The 21,050-nt window shown below is 24.7% G+C and overlaps 2 protein-coding genes across 4 annotated transcripts; both read right to left on the bottom strand.

The window, feature by feature from the left end:
* Positions 1-1,578: 1,578 nt before the first annotated feature.
* Positions 1,579-4,107, bottom strand: LOC129984017 (innexin inx2-like). Its single transcript, XM_056093768.1, has one exon. The coding sequence runs from the start codon at positions 3,725-3,727 to the stop codon at positions 2,546-2,548; it is 1,182 nt and encodes a 393-aa protein (XP_055949743.1). The 5' UTR covers positions 3,728-4,107; the 3' UTR covers positions 1,579-2,545.
* A 126-nt stretch (positions 4,108-4,233) lies between these two features.
* Positions 4,234-20,713, bottom strand: LOC129984018 (surfeit locus protein 1-like). Of its 3 annotated transcripts, none has more exons than XM_056093769.1 (8): positions 20,560-20,713; positions 18,013-18,137; positions 16,843-16,964; positions 14,571-14,759; positions 13,147-13,219; positions 8,169-8,216; positions 7,479-7,675; positions 4,234-4,412 (listed from the first exon to the last, which is right to left on the bottom strand). In XM_056093769.1, the coding sequence occupies exons 2-8, from the start codon at positions 18,127-18,129 to the stop codon at positions 4,343-4,345; spliced, it is 816 nt and encodes a 271-aa protein (XP_055949744.1). In that variant the 5' UTR covers positions 18,130-18,137; positions 20,560-20,713; the 3' UTR covers positions 4,234-4,342. The 3 variants fall into 3 exon arrangements, with proteins under 3 accessions (XP_055949744.1, XP_055949745.1, XP_055949746.1); XM_056093770.1 differs by lacking the exon at positions 20,560-20,713 and adding an exon at positions 20,240-20,428; XM_056093771.1 differs by lacking the exon at positions 20,560-20,713 and adding an exon at positions 20,026-20,106.
* Positions 20,714-21,050: the final 337 nt, after the last annotated feature.

The following is a 21,050-nucleotide window of genomic DNA, read 5'->3' as shown; positions in this document are numbered from 1 at the left end:
TGTAGTAGCAACATTAGCAAATGAATGTATAAAACAAAATTTATTCACTTTACCTAATTATTTAATGAATTGTAATCCAAAACTTTAAACCGAATTCAACATTTATTATATTGAATCAAATACAGAGAATCCCAGATTCTTATAATTTGACAAAATCGAAAAGTACAAGTTGAAAATTTATCCTTAATAATCCTGTTCCTTAAAATAATTTTTTTTTCAATTTCAATATCAATTACTTTTTATTAATGTTTGATTTGATATTAATAAAGAATTTGAATTTCAGTCAGTGGTGTTATGAACAAGGGGTAAAGGAGTAAAAAATGGGTGCCATGGAGACCAAACATTAATGTATTTATTTTATATTTTGAAATAAAATATGACAAAAGGGCGAAAACATAACCAAACGAAATATCACAAATCATTGAAATGCAGAGATGAAGGCAATTTAAAATAATGATAAGAAGGGAATTCATATATATTAAAATTAACTTTATTTATCAATATTTCATTTACTATTGTTGCATTACTTACCTTTGTCATCCTATTTTCAATGACTGTGAATATTACTGGAAAATCAATCATGATGCAGATATAAATCAATTCAAATAATGTTGAAAGTAACTGATTATTATCCTTTGTGAAAAATGTTTGTCATTATGATCGCTAAAGTATACTAAGTTAAACAGATATTAAAAAGATGTTCTGGTTAAAAGGTTAAGTAAGTGTAGGTTTCTTAAAAAATAAAAAGCAGATATGTCATTTCTTATTCTCTAACTAAAAAGTAATTAATATTGCGCTATAATTCCAACGAGTCTGTATGGAACCTCTTAAATTATTTCCCTTGTTACATATAATAATAAATTTAAAAAATTTTAATACTTACGTAATGCATTGAAATTCTTTTCTCAATTCAAAAAATGATTAGAATAAAAAAAATTTTATATATTAATAGCATTTTATTGGTCAACAAACCTTTTATGATTTAAAAACACCAGAATGTGGGATATACACAATGTGGCTTATATATAAAACTGATGAAAGTTAAATGTTCATATACATATAGGCTGTGTTTGCAATAAATGCAAATTAGAGAACAATGTTCTGATAAAATATGAATAAATAAGACTAGATATTTAGTGAAAAGCAAGATTTCCAGTGTTGTATATATACCTATTCCTATATAGATTATAAGACTCATTTAGTTTAAAAAGCATTCATTTTTGTAGGTTCTGACTTTCTTCTAAGAGAAATATATTTGTAGAAATTCAGGTAGCTTAAATATTAAATGAATATTTACTTATGATTAATTTCCAAATATATTGACACAATTTCAATTGAGTTTTTGTATTTATTTCATCTATAGTTTAAGAACATTTTATTAGCAGTAGATATTTAGAGAAAATATCTATGCCCTAAAAGTGTCAGTGTAAAAAATTTCCAAAGAAAAGATTTTTCCAAGTTATGTTTTGAAAAATATAGCTTGCTAACACTGTCTTTCAAAGAAGCTGTGGATACAAATATGGAATGAAGGAGCCCAATACATAAAAATTAAGTAAATACAATCTTTCACTATTAATACACAAGAAAAGAACATTGCATTTATTCTTATCTGAACAGTAATATTTAAAATACATAAAAATTAATAAGGTAGTTAAGAATTTTCATATATGTTGGGTAGACAGTCCATAGGGATATTACTATCTGAAGCTTTAAATATAGCTCAAAATTAAATCTTTATTGATAAAAAAAACAGTTTAGGGACTATTAACTTTCCTACATTATGTCTGAATTAATATAAATTTAATTCCAGTATGAATTTTGTACAAAGAAGTATTTTTTACAATGATTTAATGGATAATTATTATTTGTCATTCAGAATGACAACAATTACAATTTTTAGTAAAGAAAATACGAAGTAAAATTTGGAACAAATATAAACCAATTGCTTTTTTAAAGGTAATCATAATGAAATATAATATTTATTATCATTTAAATATTTTTCTTCTGTATAATATATATGGAAATGAAATGCGAGCTGAACATTGGAAATAATTTTCTGACAGTTAATGACAGTAAAAAATGTATTTTAACTAAAATACATTTCTGAATCACACAGAAGATTATATATCCAGTTGTGAAATTAAATATAAAAATATGTTATATAAGTTATTAAAATATGAGTTTTTCATCCAAAGATTTTATTAATTATTTTTAAACATTCAATAAAATACGAATTATTTATAAAATTTTATTACACTATAATTAACTTACTCACTAAACTGTGTAAAATAATTTGGAAATAAAAAAACATTACAACATAAGAAATAGTGCACAGAATATAATACAGTAGATATTCAAAATGAATCATTTTTAAATTCCCAGGTTTTAACTAAAAGGCTACAAAATGTGATAAAATTAAGGTTTAAGAAGCTTTAACTTTTAGTAAAATAAATTTATAACACACAGGAAATACTATACTAAGCTAAAACAGCTATTATCTTCAATGTTTGCTGCTGAATGGTGTCAGTTTTTTTTCCTACTGTTTTTAAACAACACTTTCATCTTTATTATTAGATGGAATATCTTCTTTTGTCAATCCTTTATCAACATCGTCCAACTTAACTACACCTGGTTCAAATGTAGGAGGGCATTTTCCATGTTTCAACTCTAAAATAAATTTTCGAAAGTGGACATTATCAATATTATCAGCTAAAAGATACAACAAAAACCAATCTCCATATGTGACAGTTGGAATGAGTGATTTAATTTCATTCCTGGAAGTAAGACTGGCTACGCAACTCAGAAGGAGGTAACGAGCTTGTCCAGATATTATGACAATAAGACGGTACAAAAGAAGGGCGCCGTCCAGTACTGCCAAAATAACAAACCAGAACCACATAACAATGAAAATTTTCTCATTAATTATATTTAAAGGTAGCAGACAAAGGGCGTCATGCTTCTGTACATCGCCAGAAGAACCATACTTGTGAAAAGTGCACTTAGTGATTCGAGGAAAGACTTTGATCATGGGATCCAGACGATTCTCTTGCTCTTCATTAGCATACTTGATAACCTCAATCCCATATTTGCGGAATTGACCTCCAAGGAACACATCTATAAAGTAAATCTGTGCAATGACAATGACAAGGTTGAGAATCTCACAGAAAAGAAACTTAATAGCATAATACTGGTGTTCAAATCGTCGCCCACGAAAATAGCATGCAAGTCCATTAAAACATTCTTCACTTTCCTTAGATGTTAATACAGGATTTCTTAGCTTCTGTACCAAATTTTTCATACGTCCAGATTCCAGATTTCTCCACAAGAAATGGGGAAAACAGAAGATTGTAGCTTGAAGGAAAAGCACAAAACATACCCATTGGTAATATGAATGCTCCACAACTTCATCTCCGGCTTCATATTTATCTACACCAGGATGAACTACTTCTGTGCCAACTTTTTTGGTCAGAGCTTTTGGCAGGGTAAATGTACCTTCTATCCAGCAGTATGTATTGAGAAGCTGTTCAGGAACATCATCTCTTTGAATGCACATAATTGGATTACCAAAAAACTGATAGCCTGATACCAAAATACTGGCAAACAGAAGTGCCAATCCAGTAAATTTGTAATGCAAACGGAAAATGGGATCATCGATGACAACTGATGGAACCTTGATCACTTTCTTAAAAGTTTTCGTAAAAGTATCTGCGAACACAATTTTCTCCATTTTTCAAAAGTCGGAAATCAGTCAAAATGTGAAAGTATTATGCTACAGATAACAACAAGCACTCCTTAAATCATTTGTAAAATATAAACTTCTTATTGCGTTATGAAAATTGGATCATCTTGAAGGAATAGAAATTTACCTTAAAATAGCAGTTGTTAAGTACAAGCATAAATATAATCTGAATTAATTACTGATTTCTATTAAAAAAACTATTCACATATACACAGATGCGTATATTTAAAAACTTTCATAAGCATCTAAAGATGTACTCCAATAACAATCACACTTGAAATTCTTATCAGTTGAAGTAATATCTGGGATGGGTCAAATACATATCTTGGATAACTCATGAAATAAAATGATTTTTTGACTTTGGACTGGAAATGAGATAAAAATTTCTCAACTTATAGATAACAGGTAAGAAAAAAGGTAAAACGTCTGCTACCATCATGGTAACTATGATAAATTGGGAATCGATTTTAAGTTTTCAATTTATTACTTGCTCATAAAACAAGAACTTATTCTTTATTTCAATAAGGAAAATATAACATTTTACATATTTTTTTTAAATAATTTCCTAAGAAATGCAAAAATATTTACAGTTCATGCACACAATCACACAGCCTTTACTCTATAGAGATATTTTCTGTACCACATGTATGAAGTTGCAGCACACAAAGAATACCTGAAAGAATGTTTTTAATACATTAAGAAGGAATTTTAAAAATGGAAATTATAAACAGAATAACATTTAAATAAAAGTAAATAAATAGGATTTCGCATAAAATATTCAAATTTGAAAAAAAAAAAAAATGTTAAAAATTCTGAAGCTTTTCCGCACTTTATGAGGAGTCTATAAAAATTAATGTTCACACGTATAGAACAAAACAATTAAGAATTCAAGGAATTTGATAAAATAATAACTCTAACTACACTAAAAATTTTTTCAGGATCTTGAATTATATTACTCTGCCTAAAGTATAAATAGATTCAAGAATATACATTTATTTGGGACTTTTATATATATAAAATTTTATAATGATTAGAATATAACTGAACTCTGGAAATTCGATTATTAGTTATTAAAAAAAATTCATTGAGTAATTGAAATATGAGGCATTGGTTTAAGAAGTACTAACTGAAGTCCAGTTTATATATATATATATATATATATATATATATATATATATATATATATATATATATATATATATATATATATATATATGTGTGTGTGTGTGTGTGTGTGTGTGTGTGTGTGTGTGTGTGTGTGTGTGTGTGTGTGTGTGTGTGTGTGTGTGTATTTATTTGTGACAAAGAAAATTCGAAAACGCTTTGAGCTAGATGAATGAAATTTGTTATACGGTTTTTCACCAAATTTGTAGACTTCTGTCAAATTTTGAATAAAACCCGTTCAGAGGAAGTCATACAGTTTCATACCCTTCAACATAATCGAAGAAAATTTGGCTTATGTTTCCTTAGCATCTAGAAAGATTAACTCCGCTATCAAAAAACTGCTACGTACCCCTAAAGGAATAGAACGATTTTATGTTTTTCCACTATAATTTCGGAACATATCATTACAAAAAATTCTTTTTATATCATCTCAAAATTTTAAAAATTTAGTTTTTCGGTAACTTAAATACAATTTCTGTACAACTATTTCTCTAACTGTAATAAATTTTCCAACTGTTGTAATCGTCAAAAAATTCAAACTCGAAATTTCGACGAATCTCCACGTTTTATTCCCCCCTGAGTTCGAAAAACACATTTTTGGAAAATGTTTATTTGTGACAAAGAAAATTCGAAAACGCTTTGAGCTAGATGAATGAAATTTGTTATACGGTTTTTCACCAAATTTGTAGACTTCTGTCAAATTTTGAATAAAATCCGTTCAGAGGAAGTCAGTCGATCTGACTGCTCAAATATACATTAACAGATAACTACAATATGAAGAGAGCTAGAGAAATAAAATTCGGAACAGAGATCTACAGTTTAGATACCAATCAACTTTTTAGCCAAATCCAAAAAGGGATTGATCATCTGTCGGTCTGTACTTCGGAAAACATGTAAACGCGATAACTCAAAAATGTAAAGACTTAAATATATCAAATTTGCTATGGCATTTTGTGACTATAAATACAATTCTGAAAGTTTTTGAAACTGGTTAGAAAAAACGCGTCTAAAATACAAATACGATTTCTGTATACTATTACCTCATACCAAGGATCAGTCGTTAAAAAACCCACTAAAGATTACACAATAGTAATTTAGGATTTAGTAAAATATAGATTTTAGTAATAGATTTAGTAAAAATGCTAAATTCTCTCCAAAGGTTAAATATATCGAAACTATTGTATACCAATACTATGCAAGGATTTCTCTGGCATAACATCTTCATAAGAGTATGCAAGAAAATTTTGTTGTGTCTAATTCCATTGATTTAGTTGAGCTCAATGAATAAGATTTTATTTCACTTGATAAATCTGCCAGTTTTTATTGACTTATTATATATTTTATTACACCAGCTTCAAAATATTTCCTTTTTTTTTAAATATGTCCATTGCACATTTTCTACTAGCTTTGAAAAATTACACATAGGAAATTACTATTTAGCATTTAGAATTCTGGCAATATTTTTCTTCTAACTGTCACTGTTGTATCATCATAGCTCAAAATTCATATGCTGGATTGTGAATATTTGGTTAAATATAAAAGAATATTTGGATATTATAGCTCCTAAAGCAACAGGTAACAAATCTGCATGAAACATAGAAATATTTCTACAATAAATAAATAAGCATAACAAAAATAGTTATTTTTGCATAGTTAGCAACTAAAAAATATTTATTTTTGTGCATATTGGTACTTTATTGAATGCAATTGCATCTTGCACCATGTAAACAATTTACTTGAACTTTTAATTACTGAAATTCTATTTTAAACATCAATTAATATTAAGAGATTGCAGATATTAGAGCATCAAGTATTAAAAAAAAGAAGTATTATTTAAAACCAAATCATGTTTTAAACTATCTTCTCTGAATTTAAAATTTTATTTTTTAAAGTTTCCCGTATCAGTTAAGAAACTTCACATCAACAAAGTTGGAGCCATGGGTACAGAGGCTAGTATTAGATAATACTAAACTAAATATTTAATAATTACCAAAACGTTGAAAAGAGTAACAAATAAAATCTATGTCCAAGATATTGTAAACCTAATTCTATTCAAACTGATTCATTGTACACTGAAGAACAAGAAGAAAGCAAATGTTTACCCAGAGTTTATTTATTTAAAAAATATTTGCAGTTATAATTACTGAGTTTTAAATAAAAATAAATTTGCTTCAAAAGAAATAAAATTCAGTTTGAATGATATATTTATCTTAGAATAGAAATTACATAAAATACTAAATGAGAATGTCAAAAATAACCAGATAAATTATTACAATTAGATTATTACTTGCTTAAGATTATATATACATTTTATAAAGTAATTACAATGGAGCAATTTTTTAGATGAAGCAATTTTAAAACTATTTTTTATAGAAAAATAAAGTTGGCATTATACAGATAATAATGCAAAGGAATATATTAATTTTTTAATGTTTAAACAATATTTAACATGATCCTTAAAAATGCATTTATATATATATTTGAAACAATTAAATATAGTGTCTTTCATGACAAATTCAAAAACTCAATATTAAACTCATTTAATATTATCCAAATCAAATAAATACATAATTACCATGTAAGAATATATGATAAATGTTCATTTCTGAATGTTATTTTTGTTTGGCCACCAACTGGACCACCAGGAACTGTACTGCTTTCATCAGCATCAATAAAAATAGGAGCAGCTCCTGTAAGTTGTGCCATTTTTGGCACATCTCGAAAGAAAAAATTCCTAGAGTTTGCTTTATTCTTTGGGCTAAACTGTGGTCTCTAAAAATGTAAATAAATTCAAAATTATGAATATATTTTCATTGAAATTTAATATTATTTAATTATAGCAAACCACATGACATAATCAGCCTGTTACTGAACATCAAAAATAAAGTAAGAAGAAAAACATAAAAAAATAAAAATAAAAATATCTTTAGTCACCAGATAGTTAAATTTTTTTTAAAAAAAAAGTGCTTTAAAGCTAAGTCTATGTAATTACTATTTTTAAATATTTTACTTCAATCTTTCAATAGCTATTAGAAAAAACAATACCTTAAAATATTTATACATTTTCAAAAGGATTAAAAATAAACATAATACTAAATCTAGTTACTAGCATAATAATACTAATTAAGCAGTATTGCATAAAAAAACTGATGCAAACATGAAGTATTTCAATAACACTCATTGTTAAAAAATGCCACTGTTTTTCTCTTTCATACTTTTGTGCATACATTTACATTCCTTGAATTGGAAATACAAAAAAATATACCTTTTCTGGGAGCCTAACTGTTCCAATAAGATCTACTTCTTCTGGTATCTAAAAAAACATTTATGAACGTTAAAATTTATAAACGTAGCAATATTAAATGATGCATAATTTAAAAAAAATTAATTTTGGGGCCAATTTTTTTTTTCTTAACACATTATTAATCCTTTACATTCGGAAAAGGAATTCGATGCATAATTATTCACCTAGTACAAAGATACATTTATTGCTCTGAAAAGTAAATATACATAATTGTTTTAGGTCGAATTCCTTTGCAAAATTAGTCTACATCTTTTTACCATTCTTTAGATTCTTTAGAACAATCAAAATTTAAAATTAAATAAATAAAACGACAAAATGAGAGCAAAGAATTAATTCTGGAAAAGTATATAAAAATATCTAGTCTATAATATCAATATATGTATTTTGTAGAAAAACAAAAAATATATTAAAAAATGTAAATTTTCTATAGGCGGTTCAAGGTCACATTTTCTACTGTGTTACTGGTACCAGACAACCAATAACGAGGTAGAAAATGTGATCTTGAACTGCCTGTTGAAAATACACAGACTATAAGTGAATCAAATCCCATCTCTTGCACCCCCCCCTCTTTTTTTACTATTTCAAACAGAGCCAGCTTTTAACCTATAAAACTGACTGCTTCCAACAGGGCCTTTCATGTAAAGGATCTTGAGACAGAGTGTTTCGTGAATATACTCAGAAATTAATAAATATAAACTCAAATATTGGTTTATTTTTGGATCTATCGACTTCAGCATTTTTTCGTGTTTTTAAATTTGCTCGCTGATCAATGTGATGCGATTTTTTTTTCATAGCCATCAGTTTTGACTAATGAAATTTTATTGCAAGAAAAGAAAAGAGAGAGATTTTTAAAAAGGACGATGTTTAATCACCTATTGCAAAGATTAGAACTTTTTGCAAAGTGGAGTAGTACTATTTCCACTTGCTTCAGGATTCTGACAGCCTTAAAATATCTAAGTGCTAACCAGGCAAAGAAGAGGCTTTGTGTTTGTAACATAAAATACACTGCTATTTTTTGACTGAACAGAGGCATAGGAAGTTTCAAATAATTTTTTGCATTAACACATTTTTCTCTTTCACCCTCGTCCACATATCTGGGGAGGGGTACATATTGTTTTATTTGTAAGGGGATCCATTCAATTTCAAACAAGCTGGTCATTCAACCATTGCTGCTATTCGATGATGTCTTAGAATTACAACATTTGTGAAAAAGAATTTCAAAGCAGAGGGGCTATAATAAATATATAGTTCAGAATCTCCTGCATTTTTATTGGAAAAATATTTCAATAATTATCAAAGTTAGGAAAGTGGATAAGAAAAAAAACATTCCCCTTTCAATACAAAAAGGAACTTAAAGCTGAAAAAGAATTCTATGGAATAGATAAATAACTACTTCTAATCTACTTTTAAAAAGGTGTGTTAAATCTTTATTATAACTTGACTAATTTTCTGGCTCCATGAATTTCCTATTATTGTAATGTTTAAATATCATCTATATAAGACAATTTTTTTTTTGTTTAGTTTAAACTTATGATTAAAAACAATATATTTTTTAAAATTCTGTTTTGAGTCGTTAAATGCAGCAATACTTTATGTCCACAGTGATCATGGATAAATAACTCTTTAAAGTTCATAATTCTCTCTCATATTTGACTGTTGCTTAAACAATAAAAAATAAAAAAACCTTTTTGATTTTTTGAAAAATTAAAGCAATTTTATTATTATTGTAATTTAAATTTTATGAATTATGAAGTAATATAATGTTATTATTTTTTTTAATTTCATATTCTACTAATTCATTATGTACTATTCATAAAAATGATTAAATATTATAAATTAATCATTCTTTGACAAATTTAGATTAAAAGTTGTTTTCTCTTGTTGCATTTTTAGTTTTCCTAAATCCAAATTTTTAGATAAATCGAGTTTTTGTAGTAGTCTCAAATCAGTCAAGTTTTGCACCTGTTATTATTTCACATTATTAATTTTCAAAAAAAATGTTTTAATAAATTTACGATAGTTCAGCAAATATATGTAGATATGAATTAACATTGGATGTTCATGACAAAAATAAGTAAATAAATAAAGGAAAGAAGATTTTTCAAAAATTCAGATGAGAAATAACTCTTTTTCATTTGAATGCCACAGACATAATAGCAATGAATGGTAATTCAATTTGAGAGGAATTCTGAGAGTGTTTTTTTAAACATCAAGATCTTTTCTTTTTAATCCTTTATAGCAATTCTGACAGTCTGAAATATTACCATTTAACTTTTTTCTACACGGCCATTTAAATAATAACAGAAATTTTATTTTAAATCTGGAAATTGTTTTTTTGAAAAAATTATGCTTTAAATTTTCATCACTTATTTCACTTTTTTGTGTACTCTCAATGGATGTAATCAATGAAATATCCTTTGTTGTAATTGAATTTCCATTCAGTTCTTGATGTGGTATAGTTTTGAAACTATACATACATTTGTATTCTTTATCAATAGAGATAACAATTTAGATCCCTATATCATGCACAAATTTAAGTATAACTTTAAGGATTAAAATTTCATTAACTTTTAATTCATGAGCATGATACTACGAGTAGTAAAAGAAAAAAAAAATTAAGATTCCACAATATATATATATAATAATTATAATCAATAACTTTTACATTTTTGTAAAAAACAAAATTAAAAAAAAATATTTCTTAACTTAATAATAGCAATAATAATAAGAAGAAGTTTAGAAGTTTTAGAATTTTTTTTAAGTTAAATTTATTTTAGATTCTGGGTGAATGTTGGCAGGGAATCAGGCACCATTGTTAATTGTTTCTAATTGGTTCCAGACCAGACATTTGAATTTGAATTTAGTGACCAAAAACCAGAATTTTAATTTGAATTTAGTGAAAGTCTGCAATTTTTAACAAAATTATCCTAGATATGAAAATTGTAGTGAAGTTCTAATTGAATTTTTATTGTAAAGTAGCAGGAAAGAATATTAAATTAGAAAACAATATCCAATCATTATTTTGAGTTTAAATGTTTAGGAGAGGAAAAAAAAAATCTCAAGCAATTTTAACAATTAGTAGATGCATGCATGAAGAATAAGGTAATATATATTCAGAATGCCAATTTACACAAAATTGCTAGCAAATAAATACTTTTTTTAATTTCTAATTTCATGCAGGTAATTTTGAAAGAATTTGGCAATATTATTTAAAAGGAAAATTTAATTTATCAAAATTTTCAAAAAAAAAAAAAAAAGGAGAAGTTGAAGTTGGAAAAGATAATGATTGAATTTCTATGGGAGCCCTGAAATGAGATATATACGCAAATAGTATATATTAAGTTTTTAGTAAGTTTAGTAAGTTACTAAAAACTTAATATATACTTAGTTTTTTGGGTTAGTAAGTTTTTTAAAATGAAGGTGATGAAAAATTTGAAAAAGTAATAAAAAATAAAGCAATATTTTAAAAAAATTTATCTTAATTTTAAAAAAAATGAAAATAAGTTAGAAGACCAGAAAATTAAATTGTCTGTGTTTTACAATTAATTGATATATAAAATATATCAATTAAAAATTATTTTTACCCTATCTTAAATTTTTTTTTTCTCCATGATCCAGATTTAATTCTTGTGCAAGTTTTTTACCACAATTTTATTATATATGATTTGCAATAATGTTTCTATTTTTGTAATAAAAGTCAAACCTATTTTTGCTTCATTAAATCATGTTAATTGCATCTTTACTTCTGTTTAAAAAATAATTAATTTTTTGATTTTTTTTTAATCAGGAATTTTATTCTATATATAATTTATGGAAAGGAGGCACATGTTTTTGTAGTTTATGGATGATAGATTTCTCTCTATTTGGATATCAAGTATGAGGTAATATTAATTTTTGGATTAGATTTACCATCTGGTGCATTTTATATGTACAATACTCAAGTCTTTATAAAATCTAAATTTATGGATATAATTAGTTTCCTATTTCATAAGGAAATGGTATTTTAAGTGTAAAAATATATGTAATTGTTGAGTTCCATTATTCATATGCATAATAATAAGTTTCAGTATGTAAATTTAATGAGCAAAGTCATGTTATTATAGTAATAATCATTAAAATTATGTGTATTTTCAATGTCAAATTTTTTTTTTTATATCTCTCAGCAATATTTTTAATTGATCTTACACACCCCCTACTTGCATATTATGAACATATAATAATTTATATATCAGAATTATACTTTACAAGCAATATATATTGAATATGACTGAATAATTCTGATGGCTGCAATAATTGTATATTATCTAAATATATTAAATTGTATACTTCATTAAAAGAAAATGGCAATTTTAACTATTTTTAGAATACAACCATTCATTTAAATGTCACAATTAGCTTAAATAGGTATTTTAATTAACTTAATAATGCATTATTATTGTAATTAGAATCATTCATGAATAAAATCGATATCTGTCACTAAATTTCTTATATTTTTTAATAGTTAAAAAAACCTACCTAATTCATTAACTTCATTGGATTAAAAATATTTAGCACAATTTCATTCTCTTTTTGCAACAAAATTTAGTTTAAATACTAATTTATATTTTGTGCATGATTTTGTTTTGTATTTTCCAATTACTTTAATCTTTTTTTAATTAATGCTTTCGGTTGATCAACAATGAAATAAATAACAAAAATAAATTTAAGTTGCTTGACATAACTAAATAGCTGATATTGATAAGTTGGTTGAATGAGCTGAGTTAAAAATAATTAAAAACTTGGTTAACTTAAGAAGAAATATACTATAAACAAATTGATTGTTAATATAATTAATTGTACTAAATATTATTTATTTTCCTGCATTGATAAATTTTATAACTGAGAAACAAGCAAATGTATAGCAATCAATATAGCAAGAATTTTAAATCCTTCAACAAACCTGTCCTTTTGATCTTTTAGCAGGATCAAGTTTATTCTTAGGAACCCAACCCCTATTAACAAGAATTGTAATGCTGAAAAATGAAAAGAAAGATAAATAAAATTTAAAATACTTCTAATATATTTACAGTTTTGCTATTATATAAAACAAATTTTTATATTTTATTTATAGAAATAACTTTAAATAATATAAAAAATTTGAAAAAAATTGCAAAAAATAAAGACTAAAGTATAATTGTAAAAGCTGAACAACTTTTACTTGATTTAAGTGCTTATTTCCATATAATAAAAGATATCTAAAATTCTTTTACTGTTGAAGTAAATGATGGTTTACCATTAATCTTTTTAAAATAATATAGAACTTCCAAATATTTTAAAGAAATATTTGGAAGTTGATTAAACATTCAGTACAGGTTTTAAATTTAATTCATTTATAAGCAAATTTTTCACATGCTTCATTTTAGAAGGCTGATATTTAAATTTGATAATATCTATTGACATATTTATTTAATCAAATTTCTTTTAAAAATATAAAAGACTGGACAAAAGGGATTGGAAAATCCTCAAAATAGCTTGTATTCTATGAATAAATTTCTATATCATTTCTTCTTAATACTGACATATCTGCAAATATTTATCTTATTATTTCTTATACTACAAAATGAAATTTCCTCAGTACATAAGGAATTCTAAATCACAAAGATTATATACTAAACAATAATCAAATAAATTTTATTTCTACTAAAATTAATGACAATATTTTAATCTATCATTTAAAATAGCACTATGAAATGTTAGATGCAAGTCTCTTCAATTAACAAAATAAATAAATTATTTGATAAAGATGACAAATGAGCTGGAACTTGGATTACTTCCCAACGAATACTGTTATTTTAAAACTATAAATCATTTAAACTGATGCAACTTATAATCTGAGAATTTACAAACAATATAATATTTTTTTTTCTCATTTCCCAGTTTTTGTTGCGACTATAGATCTTAAACACAAGAAATTCTTTTAAAAAATAATTACAATTTTAAAGATCTTTGTTATTTCTATTGCCAAGCTTACACCAGTCTAATCAAGACTGTCAGGCAAATATCTACTGAATGCTTTTAGGCAATAATAATATTAGATGAAAATGGTTCATAGTTAAAGTTGAAATTAAGTATTATTAATATAAAAATAAATGGCTTTTTAACTCAGTGTCATCATGCTCTATATGATATTGTATGTATTGACAACTTAGTCTCTATGGCTATCAATGAAATAATAAGTATGAAGTAATAATCATAGAAACAAAGAAAAAAGAATAAAACTCAATGCTTTTAGAAAAAATAAATCTATAATTAACAAAACTTATTAATTGATTCTAATTAATATAGATATATGTAATTATAATCAACAATTTACAATTGACTTACTTTTTATCTGTTAAATGGAAAGGTGTGATTACAAGGTAACCAATTTGAGTAGGTGATGAAATTATTCCACCACCACCCTCATCTTTGTTGGTTATTTGTTGCCTAGGGCCAATGTACAACTCTTTTGTATGATCAAATGTTCCACGAACATGAACTCGTCGATATTCCATTGTAGAAAGTTTATCAAGGCTAATATATGGAAGAAAATTAATTTAATCTCTATGTGTGATATAAAGCCTTATTTTTTAAAAATTCATATATATATATAATCATAATAAATTGATATTCTTTTAATAAAATAATAGCTCAATAATAGTTGAAAATTTTTAATAAATTCTATAATATTGATGTACTTCAACAGTCAGTTAATCATTTTAAAAAATTTATTTATAATAAAAAATATAAGATTTATATAAAGAAAAAACTGAAGATATAATAAAGAAAAAGAAAAAATTTATTCATTGGAAACTGGTTACTTAGGAGCCACATGGTTTGCTTAGAATATTGGTTATGTTTAATTCCCATAAAATCCCACTTGATGTCCAGGGTCCTTCAAAAAAATATTTTTAAGCATCAAATTAAGATAAAGATTAGTAGTGTAATTTTAATAGACATACACTTGTTTCTATTTATTATTATTGTATAAATCAATTTTCCTAGTGGAGTCAAATCCTGAAATAAAATAACTGTCTAATAGTATATCTAATAATTTCATAATGTCTTTTGTGGTATTGTAACTTTATTTTCACATTCTTTATATAAAATGTACATACAATAAAGATAATTCTTTTTTAGCTTTTAACAATAGAAAAAAATCATGCAATTAAATATTACAAAAAAAACAAAGAAAAAATATGCCAAAATTCATAGCAATAATGAAATATACTGCTGAAAATTATTAAAAAAATATTTATCATAATTCTTAAATTAAAAATTTATTAATTCAGAATTAAAAATTTATCATAATTCAGAATATATATACAATAAATATATTGGTATCATTAATAATCATTTTGAATTTGATTTTTTTTTTTTTTTTTTTTTGCAATACTATTTTTGGAAATTATTGCAGATAAATGGCTTTTAATTTTTAATTGATTAAAATTTTCATCACAATTTTCAAAAAATTGTACCAAAGTGCATATTTTAAATTATATTTGTTCAAAATTTAGTAAATCTGGATCAAATGGTCTGTCTTATACAATGCCAACACAGATACAAGATATGTTCTCTTACATTATTAGTAAAACAATAAATGAAACACAGCATAACTAAACATAAGAGAACAATCCATCACGGTTATAAAAAAAATTTTCTTAACAAAAAAAAACACGTTGCATAATAATTATTTTTATTAGAATATTTTTTATCTTCTTTGCTTAAAAAAATGTTTTTATTTACAGATTCAAAAATTTCATTTTTATGCCTACATCCAACATTTAAAGATTGAATTAAAAGTACTTTGATGTACAATAAATTTCTTGAGTTGCAGTGATAATCATTAATAATAAAAAAAATTAGTAATCAGCATGCCAGTAATAATTTATTATCTAATTAAGGATATTTAAAATTATTTAACAAACATTTAGTAATTTGATTGTGTCTGTCAATTGAATTATATGTGTGTAATTAAAATTGAGTATGACTATTAAATCAATATTTTAAATAAAGGAAAGAAATAAAAAAATTTAATTCAAGTGTATTTAAAAAAACAAATAATTATATCACTTATACTTCAAATTTTCATTGAAAAAATACTTTAAAAATGTTGCGTCAGAGAGAAAAAAATTCAAACAATTTTGTAGAACTTGATCTTTGAATTCATGATTATTAAAACTTTTTGTAGCAAGAAATAACTCCAAGTCTGTAACTATACTTTATTCAGCATGCCAATATTTGAAAAATAAACGAAACATTTAAAAGTTAATATTTTAATACAAACAGGAGACATTTCTTGAGGTTTTAGTTTATTTGTTATAGAACATTTCTTCGTGTGCATATTTTTTATCTTTTTCTTTTTAGATGTGATTTCCTTTTTTCTTTAAAAATATTTTATTTGCTTGTTTCCCCTTCTAGTTTATGAAAGGTATTAAAAAATGTATTGAACCAGTATAAAGTGATTTTTTTTTCCTACAATTCAACATCAAAACTGTTAAGTATAAGAAATATATACAAGTTTATTGAAATAAAAGTTACTGATAAAAAGACATATTGAATCTTCAAGCATAAATTTAACTGTTTAATTTATATGGGATATATAAAATGCATTTACTCATCAGGTAGTTCAACAGGTTCAGCTTTATGTTTAGTCTTAACTTCTTCAATTAAATTTAACTTCCAAGCTCGTCTTTTTACTTGCCATGTACCCAGGCAAAATGTTGTTATAGGCACAGACTAAAATACAGAAAAAAGAATTTCAACATAAATAACTTTCTAATAATTTTCAAAAATATGTATAATTATTACCATCGACTTTTTATGTCATAAACAAGCATACATACATGTGTATTAGTTTAACATATTTTATATACAGATAGTAACAAAATTCTTTATATCTGTTAGGTTTTCTTCTAATTTACAATTCAAATAACATCACTTACTTTAATAAAGCCTCTTTAAATTGCAAGATATTCATAGAAATTACATGTACTTTATTTCATTTTTCAAAAGTGAGATTTTTATGCAGAAAGTTTAATTATTATTCAGATACTAATTCAAATAAAATTCTTTTTTTTTTTACCTATTTTTTTCTTAAGATGTAACTAAACAATTAAATTTCAAACTGTAAAAATAATCAAGGAATGAGAATCAAATACTGAAAAACAGAAAAGGAAGTAACTAAATTTGTTTTAAATTGTAAAAAATCATAAAATATTTTATAATGTATATAATTTCTCCAATTCTGAATTTTTTTAAGTTCATGCAATTTTAAAAACAAATTTTTAAACAAGTTAAAATTAAGAAACAGAGTTTTGATTTTTAAGGAATATTGATTGTTACTAGAGCACAGTACTAAATTATTATAACACAGAGACATCAGGGAAGAAAAGATGCTAAGAAAATAAAAAGTAGTGAATTAATGTAATTTTTTTAAAGAAAAATATAAGAAAAGTGAAAAAAAAATTATACTATTCCAATAAACATATTTCTAAAACCTATAAAATATTTTCAAAAAATTCGCAGTAATTCTCTGATTTTGAGTTTCTGTCTTAAAAAAAAAAAATTAAGAAATTTTCATTCTACTGTAACACATAATAAAAACACAAGTAAGGTAATTATAAACACAAGATATAATTAATAATTTTTGGTTAAACCATAATTTTGAAATTTAGTTTACAAATTATATAAAATTAGTTAAATATTATTGCTTTTAAAAAATTAATTTAATTCATATAATATGCAACAAATTATACCAAAAGATAAAAACAAAATTCTAAATTACCAAAAGTGCATAACCACTGACGCCAATTTCTTTGTTGACTTTTAATTTGGTTGATACACTTCGAGAAAATGTCAAATAAAGTCTTTTCAGACCCCCACTCATTTGTTTAAGTGCCATTGCTGCAACTATGGAATGAAAAATAAAATCATGATACACTTTTTTTTTTAATTATTAAAGTCTAAAATTTTTCAATAACAAATGATTTAACAGTATAAAAACTTCTAATTAATCTTTATACATGAATAAAATATTTTTGGTTATCATGCTTTTATTATTAATGCATTATTTTTTTACTATACAAAAGATTTCATCTAAAATTTTTATTTTAATTTATTATTCTACGTAGAACATTTTACACTAACATGTTTTTATAAAGACATACTATATTATTGTCAAAATTTCTAAGTATGAATATATTGAACACGAGTTAAAGTTTTAAATTACTAAAAATTTGAAAGAAGACTAAGAGACATCCATTATCATTATAGTCATATAATTTTTCTTATTATGGAATTTGGATTACTCTTAGGGTTAGAGCCTAATAATAAGGATCTAAAAAAATTATTTACTTTCAGATGCCTGGGATTGTCTTATAATGATTTGTTCTTAGAATTTCTATAGGTGTATGATTTTTAGGAATGAATTTTTTGCAGATTTTATTCAGCTGGAATAAAGATAAGGGGAAAAAAATCTCTTGTTGTGCCTGATTTTAAGATACATTCAGTATCTCCATTAATAATATGAGCAAATGAGTATGTCTGTTGGCATTTTACAATGTTAATTTAACTTAGAGTTAGCAAATTTGGAACCAATATACTTTAGAGGGAAAAATCCACCTTAGTGTAGCATTTTTCAAATTTTAATTAATTCAAAATTAAGCAAAATTTTGATATTTTCTGGTAATAGCTTCTATAAATAATATGTGCAAAAATAGATTTTATATCATTAAAAAAATTCTTTTAGTATAACAAATTTAATTATCATGGAATTTTCTCCTAATTAAAAAAATTTAAATAGTTGTCACTTTTGGCAACTAGCTTGTTCATGCAGATTACTGATTTTTTTAGTCTGTGAAACAATCAATATAGGACGCATTTTTTAAACATTTCCTCTTGTTATTTAGTATGACTGAAAAGCGCGAATTTAATTGAATGAATTTCCTATGGATGGAAATTAAAGAAATTATATACTTCAAAATAAAAACAGAAATGAAAATCCTATCCTATTACAGAGCTAATGTTCATAGAGAGCATTTATTTAATCTTAACACTGGCAAAAGCAATGTTAAAAAAATAATTTTTTTCAGATGCAACAATATTATTATAATGAAATTCAAATTAAATTTACTGTTTTATAAAATTATTTAATCAATTTTTTCCCATTTCAATAGTTTCAAATAACAAAATTTTTTTCTTTGATTTTTTAAGAGCATTTTTAATATTTGCTTGACTATCTTTTAGAGAACGTGATTTGACTTTAATATTATTATTAATATTTCAATACATAAATATATGTTGACTTACATAATTTGTTGTCTTTTCAACGCATTATTAATTACTATTAAATATGATATGCAAGGACATTTTACTAGACTTATGATTAGTATCCAATTACTCAAGTTGAATAATTTCTGGGTGATTATAACGAATGTAATTCAGTCAATTTTTGTATTGCAATCTTGAAAGGCATTTCTTATCATTTCTTGTGGCCATTCAAAATAGTACACTTTTGGTGTATATGTAGAAGGTTAGAAAAACTTTAATGAACTTGGCAAATAATTGGACACTAATCTTATGTCTTACTGGATAATATTGGATACCATTAATGTACTTAATATTAAAATGCTAAAAAAAAGATAAATAATTTTCACATTTCAATTTTTTTTCAGTCTTTCAAAGCATTAAAGTAAAAATTTTAAATACTCATGCATTCTGAATAAATAAAGTTTCACAGAAGATAAAATATAAGGCAAACATCTTATTACCAAAACAGCTAATTATGAAGAAAACTAACTTAAATCTTCACATTATTCTTTACTCAGAAGTTCATTTTTCTAAAAGCGAGCAACTTGACAATAGGTGACAAATAGATGTTTATCTGGTAGCAATTCTGAAAAGTATAGCTTTAGGCTATATTATTAAAATGAATAAATAATAACTGCGATTATAAAATATATATATAAGAAACATCAAGTAGAAAACAAAAATTAAGAACCTATGTTACTAACTTGTAACCAGAAAATTTATGTAACAGACGAAATTACAGAAGGCGAAAAAATGACTATTTAAATAAAATATATGGAGGTGCTTTCAAAGGATTAAGATCTGCAAGTTTACTACTACATCAGCCTAGAATGAAGCAAAATTGTTTCTTAAATGATGAAATCCATTTTGTAAAATTTTATTCTTTTGATTATACATAAAATAAGAAAATCGGAAGGATCACTCATTTCTACAACATGCTAGTAAATTTAATTATTAACATTCAATTCTCAAAATGCCAATTATCTTAAAAGTATAGAAAAGATAATTTTAATTTTTAATGTACATTTATTTTTCCAACTTCTTTATACAGTTAAAGGCTGGTTTGCGTGTTCGAGATGAAGATATACAACTATTTAACTACATTTGTTGTTAGTTTTCATTTCTAAACAGCAGCAGACGTACGTTTAACTCATTTCACTTCGGGATAAACCAGATAACATAATTAATTCCAAATAAATAATGGCATAGCTGTTAAGCAATCGAACAGGCCATCGGCTGCGGTATAAGTGAAGAGGGAGGCGGTACCGATCAAACATATTTGAGAAATTCATGCTAACTAACTATTTTGAAGTACAAATATTTTAATTTTTTTTTGTGGCATATCTTTTTTTTTTATTTGAAATTTTTTCAAAAAGAAAGCTCAGAGTTTATTTCCATCATCAGAGATGGAAACTGACATACATTTTTGCACTTTAGTGTCTCTGATCTAAATCAGAATATTGGACTTTTAGCTAAAATTGTTATATTTTACATGTTGGTTACTTCATTCCGATA

The sequence above is a fragment of the Argiope bruennichi genome, chromosome 9 (assembly GCF_947563725.1).
Source record: "Argiope bruennichi chromosome 9, qqArgBrue1.1, whole genome shotgun sequence".
Lineage (NCBI taxonomy): Eukaryota > Metazoa > Arthropoda > Arachnida > Araneae > Araneidae > Argiope > Argiope bruennichi.
This window is presented reverse-complemented; position numbering and strand designations above follow the sequence as displayed.